The sequence below is a fragment of the Pocillopora verrucosa genome, chromosome 3, assembly GCF_036669915.1.
Source record: "Pocillopora verrucosa isolate sample1 chromosome 3, ASM3666991v2, whole genome shotgun sequence".
NCBI lineage: Eukaryota > Metazoa > Cnidaria > Anthozoa > Scleractinia > Pocilloporidae > Pocillopora > Pocillopora verrucosa.
The window spans coordinates 10,782,833-10,803,792 of NC_089314.1; the positions used below are offsets into that span (position 1 = coordinate 10,782,833).

The 20,960-nt window shown below is 38.2% G+C and overlaps 1 protein-coding gene and 1 pseudogene across 1 annotated transcript; both read right to left on the reverse strand.

The window, feature by feature from the left end:
- Nucleotides 1-127: 127 nt before the first annotated feature.
- On the reverse strand, nt 128-2,297 carry LOC131797935 (UDP-glucuronosyltransferase 2C1-like). Its single transcript, XM_059115600.2, has one exon. The coding sequence runs from the start codon at nt 2,146-2,148 to the stop codon at nt 601-603; it is 1,548 nt and encodes a 515-aa protein (XP_058971583.2). The 5' UTR covers nt 2,149-2,297; the 3' UTR covers nt 128-600.
- Nucleotides 2,298-2,820: 523 nt separating this feature from the next.
- LOC136279875 (uncharacterized) lies at nt 2,821-4,363 on the reverse strand (annotated as a pseudogene).
- Nucleotides 4,364-20,960: the final 16,597 nt, after the last annotated feature.

Below are 20,960 nucleotides of genomic sequence, written 5' to 3' on the forward strand. Positions count from 1 at the left end.
ACTACAGAAACAAAGGCTCACAAAGGCTAAATGTAGCCTTATTCCTCCTCATTCACATTCCCAGAGGTTGGGGCAAACAGAGCTGTTTCTGGAAAGGGGAGTTAGCCAATCATGGAGAAGATGCACAAATCTCTGATTATCCTTTAGTTTTTATCAGGGAAAGTAGTTTTTATTTATTTCAATAAGCCCATCAAATGCTACAAGTAAATAATTTAATTCATAATTGAACTCTTTAGCACCCAATGGTAGGGCTCAGCGCATAGCTTTATGGCTAATGGAAGGGTCTTCATTCCTTCTTAAGGAAATAAGATAATTTGACTCACTATTCCATTACTTGAGAAAAAATTTACCTGTTGCTGCAATGAAAGACTTATAAAGTCATTAAAACTGTTACCTTTTGTACCACAATCATTTGGCCATTTATTTGTTTTGGTGCTTAAAATAGTTTCTTTTGAGATAGAGAAGGTTTGTAAATTATTCACTTTTGATCTAGAGAGTACACTTAACTAAATGCATATGAGAAAAAAAGGGTTTTGCCTATTTTCTCTGTTTTTCAAAACTGATAAGTGAATTGTAGGATTTAAGTGATTTTTTTTTAGTTTACTCTGCCTTTGATTTTTTAGAACACTTTTGTATGATGTGTTGTAAGCAATACTTCAGACAAAAGTAGAACAAAACCATAACACAGACAACAATCACAACTATGAGAAACAACACATCTAAGAGATAAACTTGAAAAAAGTACAAGTTGTCAGCTTCACTCCTTAAATGCAGTCCTGCATTGTTATGAAGCCCATATTCAATCCAGTCACAGGCCTCTTCAGTTGGTGTGACTCTCCTGTGACGAATCAATCTAGACACTCTTTCAGCTTTTTCTTTATAACTGGAATTTCTGAGAACTTCAAGTATTGCATTTGTTACTGCATTTGGTGTTAAATTTTGCAAGTCCAGTATCACACCAATACCAGCCTCCTGCACTTTCATAGCATTTGCAGGTTGGTCACCAAAGAGAGGTAAAACAACCATAGGTATCCCATGATAAGTGCCCTCAAGTATACTGTTCAAGCCCCCATGAGTGAAAAAGACCTTTGTAGCTGCATGTCCAAGAAGATCATTTTGTTCCATCCATGGTACAACTTTGATATTTTTGCTCAGGTTTTGAGGCAGTAAGCTCAATTCACCTTTATACTTCCATATAACTTTAGAAGGGACCTGCATGAGCCCTTTTGCAATGCTATCAACAAACTCCGGTTTGAAATTTGAAATGACAGTCCCAAATGAAACAACTACTAATTCTGTCAAGTCTCCATCAGAGATGAAACTTTCTTTGTCTGACGGAAGTAGTTTAGGCTTTTCCGGGAGTATGGGCCCAACCACTTTCACATGGGCTCCAAAAGGCCTTGGAAAATCCAAAGCAAAGTCGTTTGGAATTATTAACAATCCTGTGGCTCTGAATACTTCACTGAGACTAGAAAACTTACTGTCTTTGACATGAGTCCTCCACAAATCTTCAAAGGGTGGCATAAAAACAAACTCGTGCATAACATACCCTAAGATGTACAACAACAGGTTTTGTAACCTTTCCAAAAATGACATTCTCTTTGGAAGTTTGACAGTTCCGTTCGGAACATAGGCCACGGGAGAAGGGAAATTGTGAATAAAACTCACATAGGGATCTACAAATCCGATGGGAGCCAAGTCAACGCGATTCACTTTCAGCAAGTCTGCCACTATAGCACAACATATACTTGTGATATCGCAAACAATCAAGTCTACCCGTCCCAAGCTTTTCAAGAGAGCTCTGTCATTCAGCAAATCCTCACACGTAGACTTCCAAAAATCATTTCTCTCGGTGATATTTAGCTTGCCTTCGGCTTCTTTTATTATCACTTTTTCCAAATCATTCCCATTTGTATGAGTGTCGTAAGATTTCACTGCAATGCCAGCCAAATTAGGTCCAATTTCATTCACTTGCCAGGCTGGTACAAGAAGACTGTATCTGTAACCTCTCCTAGTCAGCTCTCGTCCGATTTTGACGTAAACAAGTCCATGACTTGTTCCAATGCTTGGTATTCCAACGATATGACTATTAGAAGCATGGTTAAGAGTAACCAGACAACATAGCAAGGTTAGTACTGTAACAACCATGTTTTGAAATTATGTTATGCAAGTCAGGTGACCCACAACTTGACACGCGCCAAATTTTGCATCACGCGATAAAAAGAATAATTCTTGCGTGACGACGGTTTGATAGCCTTAAATAGGTACCTAAAGCGAGAGTAGAAACGTTCAAAAGGAAAAGACCTTTTCCCTTTAAAAGGTTTGTATGGCTCTCGTATTCTTGATCTCGTCTAATCATTACTTCCTTCAAAACCCCACTCGCGAAGAGTTTTTAGTCTAGCACCAGTTATTCGGCTCACTAGTCACGCAACAGGGTAGTGGGCGGTTGCTCAGGAGACTGAGTTAGACTTAAGGTGGTACAACCCTCAAAAAATCAACATTTTTTCATATGTTTTTTTACAAGAACTTATCTATATCACCTAAAATGACACATGGAGACAACTGTATTTTTGCAGTTTTTGACTTGATATTTTATTATTGCTGCTGAGAATTAGCAAATGATGCCCCCCGGTGGGCAACCAAACAAGAACAGTCATATCTCTTTAACATTAGATTAAAAATTCACAAAATTTTTAGACAATGATCTTCACATGCACCTGCATGCAATGAACTACAGAAACACCTCTCAGTCATATAGAATAAAAAATATTAAAGAAAACACAACAACTTTCAGGAATTGATAAGATGAGCAATCTCATTTTGGTCATTTAACAACAAATGATGCACCTAAGTGTATGTTTCTAGTTCATTGCATGCAAAAATATACTGAGATCTCTCACTCCAAAAATGAGAAGAATTGAATAAAACGCTGGAAAGTTATCTTTGCTAGCGTGTCGGTAGTTTCATAAAATTCAAAATTGAGAGAAAACTGGTTTAAAGTTTTTAAACTGATTTTTTCAAGACTTAAACACAGTTTCCATGAATTGAACTGTTCAAAACTGACCAGGGCCATAGCTGACTCCTTCGGTTTGCTTATTATGGTCATCTTTTCATTTTTTAAGGCCCCTAATCACTTTACGTCGCTTCTTGGTAGTAGCTTTGCTTTTAAATTGCGCAATATTAACTCTAAGCTGGTCTTGGAGTCTGCAACCCTCCTCGGTATATTTGCCAGAAGGAATACCAAGGGCTTGGAAAAGCTTAATAATACTAATTGAACCAATATTAAAATAAGAAACAGCATCATAAAGTCCTAATTCTAATGTCTCCCTTCCAACATAAATTTCTTTTGGAATCCTTTGCCATACCATCCCATTCAAAGACTCATTTTGATTTTGTGTCTTGCCATGTAAGCACTTCTGCAATAAGTTGTTCTCACTAAGTCGAATATATTCAGGCTTTAGCTTGGCAATAACAGGTAAAGGAAGGCCAGGTCCATGCTTAAAGAGATTTGTATGGTTGGCTTTGTCCTTTTGATACTTGCACCAACTTGCACTACCTGTTGGGCAGTGGTCATGAAGTGGGCGTGCCTCACTTGAGGCACAATGCATGAGGCTAGCATGGATAGCTTTCTTCATTCCAGCCAAATTTCCAACATTGGACCTTATGGCAATGCCATAATAATTCTGCAGTTTATCAATTAGACTATCTGTGAGTTTCCCTCTGCCTCCAAGGCTTGGATTGTCACACTTTAATTTGCGAAGTGCAGTTCCAACCCTCTTCTGCACATGACCGATGCATTCTTTCTTTTCCACTAAAATTCCAGCATCTTGATAAATATTCTTTAAAATTCAGTGTACCTGAGATTGTGCAGCTCAACAGACCTTTGAAATATGCGCTCTGCACCCTCTGGTTCCATAGCAGGTGCTGATCCCTGGAAATTTGACTTGCAAGTGGTGTGATCAGCTCTCCATATCTGATATTCAAGAGAATTCTTGTCCATTTGTTCATGCCGCTCACACTGTTTGCATCCTTGGCTTAGGGCCTCCACATCAAGAACCTTTCCTGTGTCCATGGATATGACATTCACACAACCATTGCGTGACGAGTAGCCTCTCTTTTGCCATGTTCCGTCACAAGAAACACCACAGTTCACAGGTAGACCTTCAGAAGAATTTACACCCTTCTTGAGAGATAAAACTTCTTCTCCCGCCTTTTTCATTATTTCCTTTGCAATCGCTTTCATGTGACGGCCGATTACGCGCGAGTTGCTGAGGAAAGCTTTCTCGGTTGGAGGTGGAGGCATGTTCATAATTGTGCAGAATTTCCTTGCACCAGCATAACCCTTTCCAAGAGTTCTCATACCATAAACGTTTCAAATTATCTTCCATAAACAAAAGACTGAAATCGCCGCATTCGCCACAAGTCCTGTCACGATATGAGAATTTCCAGTGCACTGCGTTCTCCATCTTGAGTCGTTCTTAGTTCTTTTCCGTCTGACAATGCCTCCTAATTGTTTTACCAAGGTAATATTTTGCAGTTTTCTTCGAGTTGACAGAAGTTTTGCACGACAGTAATTAAAAGATCACTGTCTGGTCTAAAGCTTAATTCTCGAAATGTACATTAAACTCAAGCATAGCTGTGGCTTTTTATACCAGCCTTGTAATATGAGAAAATCAAACAAACAGGGAACCCAGATAACAGAAGGGAGGACGTGGAAGAAAACATTACGTCATCTGTGATCACAGACATGCACCAAAATGGAATCTCTTTTTTCGGCACAAAGAAAAGAAAATTAAATTATGAAAATACACACTTCCCCCGTGGCGCAAAATTGCTCCAGTCCAGCTTAAACACGACTTTGCCCTGCTTTCGCGGAAAAAGTTGGGAAAAGCAGGGAAAAGCAGCTCGAAAGATCAAGAAATAGCTGTGAATTTTTAGAGAGACATTCCGTAGCTCACTCGCGAATAATCACGAGGATTTTAGACGTAAGAAAGAAACTGAACAATTCTTAATTCCGGCTCATCAGCCCTGTTTCTAGGATAGATGATTAGCAGCGACCAATCCAAGGGTTCGTACCATGAATTATTTGGCTTAAACTCTGATTGGCTGTTGATTAATTAACCATCGAAGATGGCAAAAAAGATGTTTGAATCGATAAAACATTTGGATCTTTGCACTACTCTCTTGAAATCCAGATTGAATAAAAACGCCCCACTTCCTATGTTAATAGCTTGTATTGGACTAAATCCAGTATTTGAGTGAGGAAATGTAACACTGTAAACATAAAGGCAGTCCAACACCGCAATCACTTCCAAATGATCTCTTGAACGCTGTTGATGGCAAGGGAGTACTTTAAGATTGGAAAGAGGAGACTGGAAATACTTAAGGCAATGATTGACCCGTAACAGTTGAGCAGTGATAGACTGGTAATGAAAAGCTGCTTTTCTTTACTCTTTATTTACAAGGAGGGGAGTGTTATCACAGGAGTGCAATAATCGAGATACACGATTCCTGCTGTTTTGAATTTTATGATACCTGAATCATGACAATTTTTTTTCGATATTCTTGTTTCATTTTTTAACTACATCTCTCTGATTCTCAGGTTTATACCCAATCATTCATCCTCTTAATTAAACCACTATGATTCATGATTCATGATTTTGTTTCCAGCTTCGCAGTTATCGACAGGAACTTAAAAATTTGTAACCTGTGATTCCAGTGTGAAATTGTATAAACTGAGGTAAATGTGTGAAGTCAAAACTAGGAAAAAATTCACGATTTTCTTTCCTGGTGTAGCTTTCAAAATTGACAGGTTCGCTTGTTATGCAAGTTGTTTCGATTTCCTCGGTGAAGTAATCATGGATCGATTTACACGAAAAATTAAAACTACTTGCGACACTGAAGAGATTAACTAAAAAAAATACAAAAACAGAAATGTGCAAAAAAACTTCTCAAAATCTATCTATAACCGAGAGAAACAGTATAAAGTGTCTTTGCACTTCTTCGAATCTTATAATGTGGCTGAGCCGTGACACTTTGGTTGTTGCAGTTTAAAAGCAGCAAGAAAACTTTTCGTGTGAAGTTGGTATCAAGGAAGCGAGACGGACTTCTGACCGAATTTCTGAGGTAAGAGTCCGATATCAAAAGGTGTTTTTAAGATGATCAACAAGATACCACTTTGGTAACATGGATTTTTTAATGTTTCACTCTGTACGTATTTCTACTTCTTCAAACTTGAAAAAAATGCCCATCTTGTGACAGAAGTTATCAAGCTATTAATGAAGTTGGAAACAAGCGTGATGGGGAAGACATTTCTGCCAGTCTCGGGTGTGTGTACAATTGGAGAAGAGATCAAAGAGCTATCTAATACCATAAGCGTGCTTTAGCAGTTTCCAGGAAAGTGGAAGGCAAGGATTTGGAGGCCGTGTCACTTTTTAACCTAAGTGTTGTCTCTGAAAAGCAGGGGTCTTCTCAGTTCCCTTGACTACTACCGTTCCGAGCGTCACGATTTACGATGAGCTCAGAGCTGGTCAGCAGTTAAAAGAAGAGTAAAATATTACCTACCGTGGTTCCCACAGATGTGCATCTGATACGAAAAGTTATGGCGACTGCATCTACGATTAAGTCAAGTTGCCGCAACTCTGCTCGTTGTTGACCAAGCACGGGCTCAAGCACTTCATGATTTGGTCAATAACGAGTATGTCTCTGGAGAACCATGCTATATATCACACCTGCCTGAGAAGCCTGTCTGCGAATTGTGTGTGTTCAATCGAATTTAGTTTTCTTAGTAATGAGTGATGAACAAATGTTTTTCTGGGTCGTTCGTATCGGTAACGATTTCCAATTCAGAAAAATAAATATCGGCGATCACGGTTCAGGTTATTACTTGACCGCAAACTTCATTGAAAAGTTAAACAACGAGTTATGCGGAACATTGCGAGCCAAATGCGAGAATCGTTCACTTGATGATGAGCCCAGCGATGACGAACTGGCTAATGAACGGGCGGGTGATAAACCTCCTGAGTTTTTCCAGACAGAGTCATTGCAGAAGGTGTATGACGTTATCATTGGTCCTATGATATGCCGACCTGATTAATGGCTGTGAACTTATCTTTGTTCCCGAACATTCATTGTGCATGGTCCCTTTTACTGCAGTGATGGACTCCAATTTAAATTATCTGTGCGAATCTTTCAGAATTCGTGTCATTCCCTGCTTGACCACTCTGAAGTTGATTGTTTGTGTGCACATCGCAGCCCATCATGGCCGAGTAGAGACAGGAGAAATTCTCTTGGCACCATGAACTACTCGTACATCACAGACCCCTGCCGTAAAAGATAATATTCTCATCAAGAAAGATGTGTCAAGTGTTCACCAGCGGGTAAGGCTGGTTGTACTGAGTTACTGTCACGGTGCTCGTGGAGAGATCAAGGCAGCTAAAGGAGTAATTGGTATTACTTCCACAAAGAACTTATAGCAGGAAAGAGGGCCAATGAGGCTCTTTCGGCAGGCTACGAATTTCATGAGAGAAATTGAATGGCTCGGGAAAGTATATAATACAATACAATACAAACTTTATTGACACTCCCTAAGAGGGCTTTTCAGTGACAATTAATAATTACAATAATAAAAATGTTTAATCTATAAAGCTAAAAATAATTACGAAAATTACAACTAAGAAACTTTAAGAAGGTACGATAAAATGGGTAAGATAAAAACTAAGAAACTTTAAAAAAGGACAATAAAAAATATATGATATGATTAAAAACTAGGACCGAGGAGAAAGAAAAGCAGCAAATAATTTGGCCCTAAGTTTACGCTTAAAATTAGAAGAAGAATTACAAAGTTTAAGATCATTATCTAAACTGTTCCACAGGCTGACAGTGCGATAATAAAAAGTTCTTTGTCCAGATTTAGTTTTTTATAATGGTATGTGCAACAGTTGGGAGCTTCTGGTCGTGCGACCGCTAACATTACCGCGCGTTAGAAACTTCGAAGAGAGGTAAGTAGGAGCGGATCCAGTCATACATTTAAAAGCAAGCACGGCGTCACGGAAGTATAGCTGAGATTTAATAGGTAGCCAATGCAGTTCTTTCAAAAGCGGAGTAACGTATGGAACTGGGCACCATTTGTACTCATCGGTAATTACGTCACATTGGACCTACCACAACGCCTCTCAAGTTTAGACTTTGGCTAATGATCATGTAAGTGTCACTTTGTTATTGTTAATTATTAGTTATGACACTTAAGCATCCATTTTACAGTTGTTTGTTATTGTTTTAAAATCCTATGGGACTTGCCTCGACTTAGAAACGTTACATAAACTGTGTTGAAACTATTCTTCACAATTTAAGATTCTTCTCTTCCCAATTTTTGAATGGAGGAAGTTTAATTTTCATCAAATTTCTACTTCCTTGTTGGTTGTGAAAGTTGGAAAAAGACTTGAACATGACGATACTCTTCATGGATGGCGACAAAACTTTTACGGTCCAAACCAGGATTGGACTGTAAAGGCACTCAAATGGACCAAAGTAATCTTTTTTTTTTTTTTTTTTTTTTTTAGTTTTTTCCTTAAAGTGTGTCTCAGTGCTTTTACAGGCACTATGCGATCGAGTTTTCATTTTAACTCGTTATCGATGAGATTTTTGTTCATTTTGCTAATTTTAGTTTAGGGTTTAGTCTTTGAGTTTCATTATAAGCTCCGAGAAAAATGCTTTTTAGATCGGAATTTCGATTGTAGGTTTCTTTACTGAAGATAAGCTGAACTAAGGGTCAGTATATCAGAAAATGGTTTCCACGTTATGATGAAAATTTATTTCAATCATCTAAATTTTGCAGATGTTAGGTTTACTACGGAAGCCGAAAAAGGGACAATCCAAAAATATTTTGCAAATCCGAAAAGATGTTTAGAATCGATATCTTTTAAACAAATCGCTTTTGAAAAGTTTCTCAAATCGAGAAAACAATTTCAAATCCTGGTTTAATTCATAGATCCACAAATAACTTTGACAAAAATAGTTGACAATCCAAGAATCTTTCCAAAATCCAGAAAATTTACGCAAATCGAGAAAAATATTTTGTCACGTGACACTTGCGCCAGTAGTCAGCACTTCTTTACGCTACAGAACATTGTGTCGCACTAGGTTGCACTAAGTCAACTTGGAGTGACTACGCGAACGGTCTAAACTGGACCAAGTGTATTGATATGTTCTGCCATAAATGTGGAAAAGAATTTGCATTGTGAGAAAATATTTTTGGATTGTCCCTTCTCGGCTTCCGTAGTTTACCCAAAATTATCGTAAACTAATACACTCACGGCCTGATCTTTATCAATTTCATTTTTTAGCTCAGAGTAACATAAAAGGGATATAATGATGCGAAGTTTAGATTAATTTTCAAAACTAAACATCATAACATCCCGTCTTCGTTACTTGTATAGTTTTAGATCCTTTAAGTGACTCAGTTTTTAATATCTTTTTCGTTGCTTTACTTTTGAAGCGGAGCCATTCTGAAAACTAGTTTTGTGATGAACGATCTTTGTATGGTAAAAAAAATTCCAAATTTAATTTGCATTAGTTTAGCACCTGTCGTAGTAAGGGACCAATCTTTATTTATCGCCTGGGTGGGGTCGGAGGATTTCGTTTGTCAAGATAAAATTTACCTGATACCCCCCGGAAGGCTCTAACATTCATATGATCCTCCCCTCCCCTCCCCCCCCCCTTATTGGCATTTGTGGAGGGATTATAGTCCCCTTTCATACTCTATTGGCAATGGCTGATTCCCTCTCCGTTCCAACAAAAAACCCTAAAACCATAAATTCCCCCAAAATTCTCCACCCTCCCCCCCCTGCCTCCCCGCCTCCCAACCTTGACGATATATAATCACTGGTCCATTAGACGTAACATTTTGGACATTGGTTATAAGTTATCCTTTAATATAAAGAATTTTTTTTCCCGGTGTTTACCTATCTAAGCCCATCTAAGCCTATCTAAGCCCTATTCTGAGCTCCTAGGGCATAGGCCATCAACAACAGTCCGCCAGAGATATCTGTTCTGAGCCATCCTTTCTAGTTGGCTCCATAACTGGCCGGTTTTTCTGATATCAACCTCGAAGTCATGACGATAGGTGTTCCTTGGTCGCCCTCTCTTTCTCTTACCCTGGGGATTCCAGCAGAGGGCCTGTTTTGTGACACTTAATGTTGATTTGAGGGTGTGCTCCATCCCATTCCATCTTCGTCTTCTGATTTCGTCTTCTACTGGTATTTGGTTGGTCTCCCTCCAGAGGTCTGTATTGCTGAGGATGTCTGGCCAGCGGATCCGTAGAAACCTCCTTAGGCAGCTGTTGATGAATATCTGAACTTTATTGACAGTTGTTTTAGTGGTCTTCCAGGTTTCTGCTCCATACAAGAAGACTAACTTGACATAGTTAGAGCAGAACAGCAGTGTGCATGAAGTTTATTCCATGAACCAAGGTAAGCCATAATACTCTCAGGGTCTGATTGCCAAGATTCCCATTCCCGCCCCCCTCGTTGTAATGCAGTTCTCTGGGTTGTCGTTTCTTCAGGATAATGTACATGAATATCGAAACAAACGACGTGGATCTGAATAATTCAATTTGAACTGAAGAATGAAAAGCAACAAAACGCGAAGATAATTACGGTATACCCAGGTTTTCAATCGCAAAACGATTAGATTGAACTTAAGGTTATGAAAACCACGCGCCATACGGTTACGGTTACGGTTACGGTTCTCAAAGCGTGGCGCGCGCGTCCTGCCCGCATTTTGTGATCCGGAAATCGCCCTTTCCTAGCTTTATACAGAGGCACCAAATCCCAATAGTAATCAGCTAAATAGGATTATTAATGCTGCTAATAATTCGTCGCCGCACAAGATTATGAACGAAAGACGGCACAGGAAGCGACATCTTCCCACTTTGCTCGCGATTCACCTGTTTACTTTCTCGCAAATTAAATCTGATTCCTGTGGTATTCGTCGCAATATCCACGTATGCTTTGTGGTTTATTACAGTTTCCTTGATTAGCTCCAAAGACGACCACAAATAATTACCGCAATAAGGCACTGACCCTCTATTTAGCCCCTCCTGCTCTTAAATAAACGTTATCTCCGATCAAACCTTCCCTATCATCCGTCCTCCTCATACATAACTCATACATAAAACCACAGGCAAAAAAATACGACTATGACAATGGTATTTTTATACAGTTGGCCAAGGTTACTCACAATTTCCCAATATGTCCCGTTACGTTAAACATTTAGAGTATTTGTTATATCTAGACGAGACAATGGAAAAAATTAAATAACTCACAATAGGGCTCTCAATATTTTTTAACAAACATCTCCTCTTTGACAAGCCCCTCCTCTCCTATAACTCCCCGTCTGGAAGTCGTTGAATTTTAATAAGTACCCGGAGGCTTATGGAAGCGTTTATCATAAGCTTACATTAATCAATTTCACCAACAGCTTTTAATCCCAGCAGCAGAAGTTTCCTCGCATAGGAAGTTCAAAACATGACGTGAGATAAGACAATTCCGTGCCTGAGAGAATATTCAAAAGAACCAAGGAACCATTTAAACAAGAAGAAGTACTCACTAAATCTCTTATACGCAAATATTTCTGTTACGAAGCTCAAGTCTCTTTAAGTTTCTCTCAGTGACTTCTGACCAACATGACCTATGCGGCTAAAACACAACAAAGCAGAATTTTCCTGAAGATTCTCCCTTGTAAAGCAATGAACTATAAAAACAATGCTCTGGAGAAAAAAACAAATGTCAAAATTATCATCAAAATACATCTTCAAGAGCCTGAGAATTCCAAGCTAAGAACAAAATACCTGCATGATAATCTGCTCACGGTAATTAGCCGTCCGGTGTTGTTCTGTGTCCCTGACTGTTGATACAGTTTGAATGAATTGAAACTATCAATATCAGCCGATTAAATAAGTTTAGAACAGAACACTCAATCTAGCTAAATAAACGCGTTACTGTTCTGAGTGTATGATCACAAACATAAGTAGGTTGGTGGTATAAAAAAGTTGAAGTACCGCAAATTCCACACTAATTGTTTGAAAATATTTCATGAACTACTTCTAGTCCTTGTGTTCTTCTTTTGCACGTCGAACAAGATTTGCTTTTCGATTTTAAAAGTGTCGTTCAAATTCTATTCAATCGAGCCTGGTTCGCGCTCGGCGCGGCTTGACACTCAGTCGAGTGAATTTAAAAAAAAATCCCCTGAAAAAAAGTGTTCATCACATAGGCTTTATTGGAATGGTTCCAGTATACGAGCCCCGCGCGCCTATGAGCGTGAAGACGAATGTGTAACGAAAATGTTGGCTTTTCAAATTCAATGGTTTAGCGGCTATTAAAGATCAAAAAATTGTATGGCCCACTCATTTGCGGTTGGAAATGTGGTGAAAAGTTTTTCCCTGCTAAAAACTAAGATTATCATAAAAGAAGATCTTAAAAAATTTTGCTGTCAGCTTCAAGGTAACTGAAGGAAAAACATTTTTCTACCCCGCAGTAGTAACACAGAAAGGTTTAGCTCATTGTCGACGAAGACCTCCACGAAACGCAAACGCGCGCTCCGTAATAGTCGAGAAATTCACCCACGCTTTGCGGTTTTCAGTTCACGCTTTGTAACTGTGATATCATTTGAAAGCGGTTCTCAGAGATAATCTGTCTTTCAGGATCTCGCTCCCCGCGTCTGTAAATCCATTGTCGATCTACAGACCCTTTTTCATCCTTTTTACGACTTAAATTGATGGAGGATCAGAAGGGAACGAGTAAATCTGCTTTCATTTTAGCTCTACGCAACAGGTAAATTGCCGGAAACGTATTTTTATTTTCTATAAGTATTGATATTCAAATAAGGATGGTGACAGGGGTTTACACAAGGTACCTCAGCTGGAACATTAAAGATCTGATCTAATTTGCGAGGAAAACAAGTCTACTTTTGCGCGCGCGAAGTTTAGGCGGTAAAATCAGACCACTGCTTCATCCAAATTGCAACTTTTAGCATAGTAACATGTAAAAGTCACTATTTTATTCTTCAAAAGCAAACACCTGAAAGAGCCTTGTTTGAAAAGAGCTGTGAAAGTGAGTATGACCTTGTTATTTTTATACAGATGGCCAAGGTTACTTATAATTTCCCAATATGTCCATACGTCAAACATGTTGAGTATTTGTTATACTTAGAGGAGACATTAAAAAAGATGAAATGATTCACGATAGGGATCTCAATATATTTTTTTAATAAACATCTCCTCTCTGACAAGTCTCTCCTCTCCTATAATCTCCCCGTCTGGAAGCCGTTGAATTTTAATAAGCCCCCGGAGGCTTATGGAAGCGTTTACCATAGGCTTACAATTATAACATGGTAACATGTAAAATTTACTATTTCATTCTTTCAAGCAAAAACCTGGAAAAGTCTTGTTTGAAAAGAGCTGTAACTTCCGTACGAAACTGGGTTAATTCATGTCGCAAATCAAATGATTTCTAACATTATGCATGTTACGAGGTTGGATTCAGCGAGAATTTTCGAGCACATGGAAAAAAAACGTTCTTTTGTTCTTTTAAGTGATCTCTTACTGAGATCGCAACCTTCATTTAAATTATTTATCATGCAGTTATTCCCTACCTAAATCTAATTAATTGAGAGACAAAAATACAAGTAATTTGTAGTATTCTAAGTTTTCTGCTGGCGCAAAATCGAGTAACCCCTCAGCTTAACTGAACATTTCTTTTGATCAACCGGTTTGGTAACAAACTATGAACGATTGACATAGTACTGATTTAAGGCCTTTTCCTTTACCATAAGCTTACAATAATCAATTTCACCAACCGCCATTCCTTCCGGTAGCAGAAGTTTCCTTACATAGGAAGTTCAAAATATGGAGTTAATAAGAGCATTCCGTGTCTGAGAGAATATTCAAAAGAATCAAGGAATCACTAAATCATGAAGTACTCACTTAAGCTCTTATACGTAAGCATTTCCGTGTTACGAAGCTGAAGTCTCTTTAAGTCTCAGTGATTTCTGACCAACAGTGTATGACCTATGATTGGAAATTTGGTGAAAAGTTATCCCCTGCTAGAAACTAAGACTATGATGAAATAGAATCTTAAAAATTTGCTGTCAGCCCCGGAGTAACTAAAGAAAAAACATTTTCCTAACCCGCAGTAGTAACACAGAAAGGTTTAGCGCATTGTTGATGAAGACTTCCACGAAACGCACACGCGTGCTCCTCAATAGTCGAGAAATTCACCCACGCTTCACGGTTTTCGGTTTTACGCCTTGTAATTATGATATAATTTGGAAGCGGTTATCGCTCCCCGCGTTTGTAAATCCACCGTCGATCTACAGACCCTTTTTCGTCGTTTTACGACTTAAGTTGATTGAGGATCAGAGGAAAACAAGTGAATCTGCTTTTCATTTTATTCTACGCAACAGGTAAATTCCCGGAAATGTATTTTTAATTTCTATAAGCATTGATATTCAAATGAGGATGGTTTCACAAGCGTTTAGACGAGGTACCTTAGCTAGAACAATAAAGATTTTATCTAACATGCGGAAAAAACAAATCTGTTTTGCGCGCGCGAATTTTAGGCGGTTAAATCTGACCACTGCTTCATCCAAATTGCAACTTTTAGCATAATAACAAGTAAAAGTTACTATTATATTCTTCACAAGCAAACACCTGAAAGAGTCTTGTTTGAAAAGAGCTGTGAAAGTGAGTATGACCTTGTTATTTTTATACAGATGGCCAAGGTTACTCATAATTTCCCAATATGTTCATACGTCAAACATGTTGAGTATTTGTTATACTTAGACGAGACATGAAAGATGAAATAATTCACGATAGGGCTCTCAAGATTTTTTTTAATAAACATCTCCTCTCTGATAAGTCTCTCCTCTCCTATAATCTCCCGTTTGGAAGTCGTTGAAATTTAATAAGCCCCCGGAGGCTTATGGAAACGTTTACCATAGGCTTACAATTATAACATGGTAACATGTAAAATTTACTATTTCATCCTTTCAAGCAAAAACCTGGAAAAGTCTTGTTTGAAAAGAGCTGTAACTTCCGTACGAAACTGGGTTAATTCATGTCGCAAATCAAATGATTTCTAACATTATGCATGTTACGAGGTTGGATTCAGCGAGAATTTTCGAGCACATGGAAAAAAAAACGTTCTTTTGTTCTTTTAAGTGATCTCTTATTGAGATCGCAACCTTCATTTAAATTATTTATCATGCAGTTATTCCCTACCTAAATCTAATTAATTGAGAGACAAAAATACAAGTAACATGCAGTATTCTAAGTTTTCTGCTGGCGCAAAATCGAGCAACCCCTCAGCTTAACTGAACATTTCTTTTGATCAACCGGTTTGGTAACAAACTATGAACGATTGACGTAGTACTGATTTAAGGCCTTTTCGTATGAGCATCTTCAATAATACTACTTCGGTTTGAAATGTCTTGCATCCACTACTCTCTCCTTTGTAGAAAAAAATTGTATGATTTGATTTGATTTAAGAGCTCATGATCAGCTGATGGTTTCTCGGTTCATGGTCCATTACGTGCAAGTTCGTCTGGTGCCTCTTGCATAAACTTACATAAACTTAGTTTGGTCTCGAAACGCGAGACGTGACGCAAGTTGAGGATTCTTCTTCGGTCACCGAGATCTTGGCAGTTTTTGCGAACAGAATCTCAGATACTGTGGCCAAGATCTCCACAACCGGGTCGGAAATTTTCTAATAGAAACAATTCAGCCTCTTTATTGGGATGATAGATCGAACCTTGGTTAACTCGATATACTGCACTAAAATTGATTCTCTTATGATATAAAGTAGCGAGGAGGAAAATTTTCGCATATGATCAGATGGGAAATTTCACCCTTCTTACGGAGCCAGCTTGAATGTTAGGGGAGGAGTGGGTGCGCAGTTGGCCAGATGCTGACATTGATCCGAAAATACTGTCTCCCTAAAAATAAATGGAAAACTGGGTCGTGAGTCATACAAATGACCGGTTTCATGCGCCCTAAGTATAGAGGTTACATCATATGACTATAGACGTTCTTCTGTGGCTTCATATTAAGTGAGACTGGCGCCCTTCCGACTGTCATCGCATCATCAGCGAGTATAAAGTGATCGGTCACGAATATTCACCACGGGATTTCGTCTGTTGTCACGTAGCACCTTTGCCATTGCCAAACACGTGTTAGGAATATTTTGACATAATTTTTTTTTTTTATATATATTTCTGCTTTCATTGACAAGTAGATTTGCATTTGCTTGCAAGGTTTTCGTTCATCCTTGCTGTGCCCAATTGGTCGAGATTCCCAGCGTTCGCTGAGATTACCTTACAAGGTCAGAAAAAAGTGAACATTTGGAACACAAACCTTTATAAACCTACGCAATTCATCAGCATTCTGTTACACATCAATAAGAAATTCTGTATTTAATCTCCAAGATTTAGGCCCACGCTCATGGAACACCTTGAATATATATCATCAGTAAAGATATATACGCCCAGAATTTTGTGGGAAAATATCCAACGTATTTCAATTTCGATCACGGAATACTTGGGGTACGTGTGTGTTACATGAGAAACTTGTTTACTTCAGATTCTTCCAGCATTACGTGAGTTATTTTCTTCAGTTTTATTGAATCCAGGCCAAGTTATCGGTTTACCTATGAGTTAGTACCACGTGCAATGAGATTCGGGAAAATGAGCGCGTCTCACAAAGAATAGAACAGATAGAGATGTCTCCATTGAAATTGAAGTTGTCAGAGTTTTTCAGGACATTTTCTTAAACAAGTTTCCTTCTAAGGTATTAAATAATTCTCATTGCTTCGGTCAATTCTATTTGTGCCCACGAGGTCAAAGGATAACTTCCGTCTTGAAGATTAAGTTGAAAAGGAACTTGTATAACTGAATCATGGAAACGGAAAGATCTAAATTGAAACCTATGAACGGCACGCCGTGTTTTTACAATTGCTTGTTTGGAACAGGAAACCTCTTATCATAACTTGTGAAAGAAGATAGTTTTCCCACGCACTCTTCAACAAGAGCACATGATACAATGATTTCTTTCTTTGTACTTTTATCTCCCGCAATGCTGACAAAAATAAGCCACAGACCTGACTTTCCGCAATGGCATCAACCTAAACCACATAAAGAATGGAAAGAGTTTCACTCGCTTCATGATAAGCATTACGTTTTTCTCGATGAAAGGAGATAGATCGTAACTGACTCTCTTGTTGGGGGGTAAGTTTGGGAGAAAAGGTTTTCGCGGTATCACGACTATAACTCACCACACGGCCAAAATTCGTCTTCAGTGAAATAATTTTTCAACTTCTGCAATAAGGAACCTGCTATGTTAAGACATACTCGTCGCACTAGGAGTTGATTCCTTGAAATTCGAAGAGATGTCATTGAATATCAGCAGCAAAGAAAAATGAAATAAAAATAAAATTGAGTTAAGAGATGGAACTAAAAAAAAAAAAAAAATAGTGATGAATATATTTGTTTCACCAGACACAATAGAAATTAAATCCGCCCAGTCTCAGCGTTCGAGATCGGTCTTGGGAAAAATAGAATATTTCTGAAGGTAAAGAAAAGGTCTAGTGTCCATTTATGGTATTATTATATAAAGTCAATTGCAAAATATTCAGTTATTGAAAAATCATTAGAAAGAACTTTGTCAAATATGAAGTAAGAATATATTTAATTCTCTCTCTGAGGGACGGTGATTGATTTGGAAGCTTCAATATAACAAACTCAGGTGGGAATTTTACGCTTGGCTTTAAAATGTGGTAAAATATATAAAAAGACTGTTAAATTTGTTTCTATCGGCGAGGAAAAAAAAAACAATATGAGGAATTTTGGAAAATCATAAATCATGGTTTATGTTGGCCTATCGACTCCTAATTTAGATTGTTCTGTATGAAGGGCTAGTAAAGAGCCCCGTTTTCCGCTTTCGTGAGTGGAGAGTACAAGGTGAGGAAAACCGAAATGCGGAAAATTGTCAAATTTATAAGCATCTTGGGATTTTCCCCTTATTTTAAAAACTTCTCGAGTTCTTCTGAAACACACTTCCTCAGTTGAATATCACGCAGATATTAGTCAAGTTCGAAAACAAGTTTCGTCTGTTTTGCGGTTTTGTAACAAACATAGCTGGCGGTATTTTGAACGCTCGACAAAGATCGAGGCTGTGAAAACACCAGGGAAGGTTATTCCGTTCCATGCTCCTCACGGCCCCGCAGCTTCGCTGCTCATGCTCAACTCCTCAAGACGACTACAAATAACACCAATTGTACAGAGCATGCGGTTGAACTGAAAATATTCATTGAGTGTTCACAGGAGTTCCTCAGTGTTGTTCCAAAGTGCTGGATTGAAAAGGATCATTGCGGGTCAGAAAAATCCTGTAAAATTTCAATGCGCTTTATAAAAGGCCGTCGTCCTGGGTAACAGGCCCAAACAAAGATACACAGACTACATATCGATGAAAAAGTTTCAAAAAGGATATTTATCAGCTTAGAGACTGCAGATAGACAACTCATATGGCTGAAGTATATTGCACAAGCTTGTACAATACAGAAAGCCGTCAAAAATTCATGAAAGATCAATCGAATTTCTAAAAAAATGCCATTTTAATGGCGGAGAAAACTCTTCTCTTACAATGGGTAAATACAAAATTGAGAGAAAATTTGAAATTCAGCCAGAATCTTATGAACACGGTCGGTAAATAACACCAACAAAAGTGGCACGGAAAATTCCAGTCGTGGAGAATTTGCTGTGTAGTATTTTTCACGACCATTACATAATCAATCTTAACCGAAGGGGGACCCGAGAGGGGTTGTAAACCACTCCCCTTGTGCAATTTAAAAGCCAGGAACTATGTTGTTTTTTTTTAATGTTTATCGTTTTATTGCTTCAGGAACCTTACAAAAAAGATAAAGAATGAGCTCTAATTTTTTTCAGTCTTTCACGATGCAGACTGTCATTTTAGTTGTCCTTGAGGGGGGTGGGGTGTAAGTTTCAAGTGATGAAGCAATATCAGAGCAAACAGAAGGTCAAAGGCTTTGTAGGAAGGAGAGAGTTTTGAATTCCAACTTAAATACAGAGCGTCGTTGGTGAACTGAATACAAATTCTTATTTCAAATCGACTGTCTCTTATTCAGAAGTAAACGGCGAGAAATTTAGACTCCCGTTCGCTCGTATTCGAAAGAGAGTCTGCCAAGGACAGGTTAAAACAAACTGTGAAGAGTCTCAAATGAAAACCATAATTCATATCGGTATTGAGAGACCGAACGATCTCGCTAGCATTGTTTTTTTGGTTTTTTTTTTTAACTTTCTCGACCTCTTGACTCTCTGTATTCAACATCTGATCAACAGCTGTTTCAAATATTGAGGTGCGATTTTAAATGCATTCAGAGAGGGCCACAATGGATAGAAGTTAAATTCTAAATTAGTTCTATCGCCAACCAACACTATATTATACAAGAGCATTTTGGTGGGTGATCAGCTTATACTTCAGGTAAATAATTTGCTTGTTTTACGATTGTAGTCATATCCTTGAAAGCAATTTTTTTTACTATTTGTTTGTCTGTTCAGTCTATTGTATTGTACCACAATATCAACTGCAGTTAGAAACTTAATGACTGATACTACGTGTAAACGTTCTGGTTTGTTTTTTAACGCTGAGAATGATTCAAACTAAAAAAAAACTTTAAATGAAAAGAATCTTGATTTCTTGAACACACACGAGATTAATCATAAGTAAATAGACAAAGGGATAAATGGAATAAATATCAGATTGGAAACACACTCCAAAAGCTCCTTCTAACGTCTCAAAGAGAAAACGACAAAGCCCAAGAGTGTTCCTTTACTACAAAGTATTTAATGCATCAGAACGGTTGGCTTTCAAACACATTTCTTGTCGCAACTGAACCACAAACCAACTGGGTTGCTCTTCTCCATTTTACTGCAAAGTTGCACAAACAAAAACCTTCTTTATCAAATATAATAATTGATTTTATTTCAATTAAAGAAGTTCAGTGAGTGGAAAATGAGAGAATCCTTAGCAAAGGAAAAGCAGCCAGTGAATCCATCTCTGATCATTTCCGCTCAGCCTAGCAAAATTGCAGTCACTTTCTCATATTCGTTACCGTAGAAAATAGCATAACAAATAAACTACATAGCTTAAAAAAATAATCAATTGAACAGAATTCTCCAAGAAGGCAATGAGACAACCAATCTTGACTTCTCGAACCCATCAACACTTTCATCAGTCTCTCCTGACGACTGCTACGTTATTTTAGTGATCACACATGTCCACAGAACGCTGATCAGTGTGAACCAGGCACCAATAACATTCTACGTCTTGTTGGATAAAGATATCAATAAGTTTACGGAATATAAACAAAGTGCAGAGTAGTGCTAGCTGTATATAGCTGTTTCAGAGCAAATGTTTGCCATAGATGAATGCCGCCAAAGCAAGACTTTGCTAGTGTATCTGTGCTTGCAACGTCGCGACACGCACCTTTTTTTTATCCCGTTTTCTTTTCGTTGTTAAGCTGACATTTGAACACAGACTACCCATATTCTTCCCTCGGGTGCACGGAACCCACATTCGCAGCTTAATTGACTCAAAAAGACGAATATAGGGTGAGATCGCACACTGAAGACAATAAAATTTGACGGCCGTTGGTAAGACAAAATGTGTCGGCATTTAATAAAATGCCAGCTTTTTTCGAATTCACTTACGAATTAAGAATACCAAGGAATTTTTCAACTAACAGAACACTAAGTGAACAATTCGCTTCTAAATTTACAGTATAGTTTCGTGTCTACGATAACCTCTGCGAGACGGACTCGCGTGAACAGACACGCGAATCGTGCACTCGCCAGACGTCGCGTTTTCTACGTATGCTTTGCAGTTTTAATTC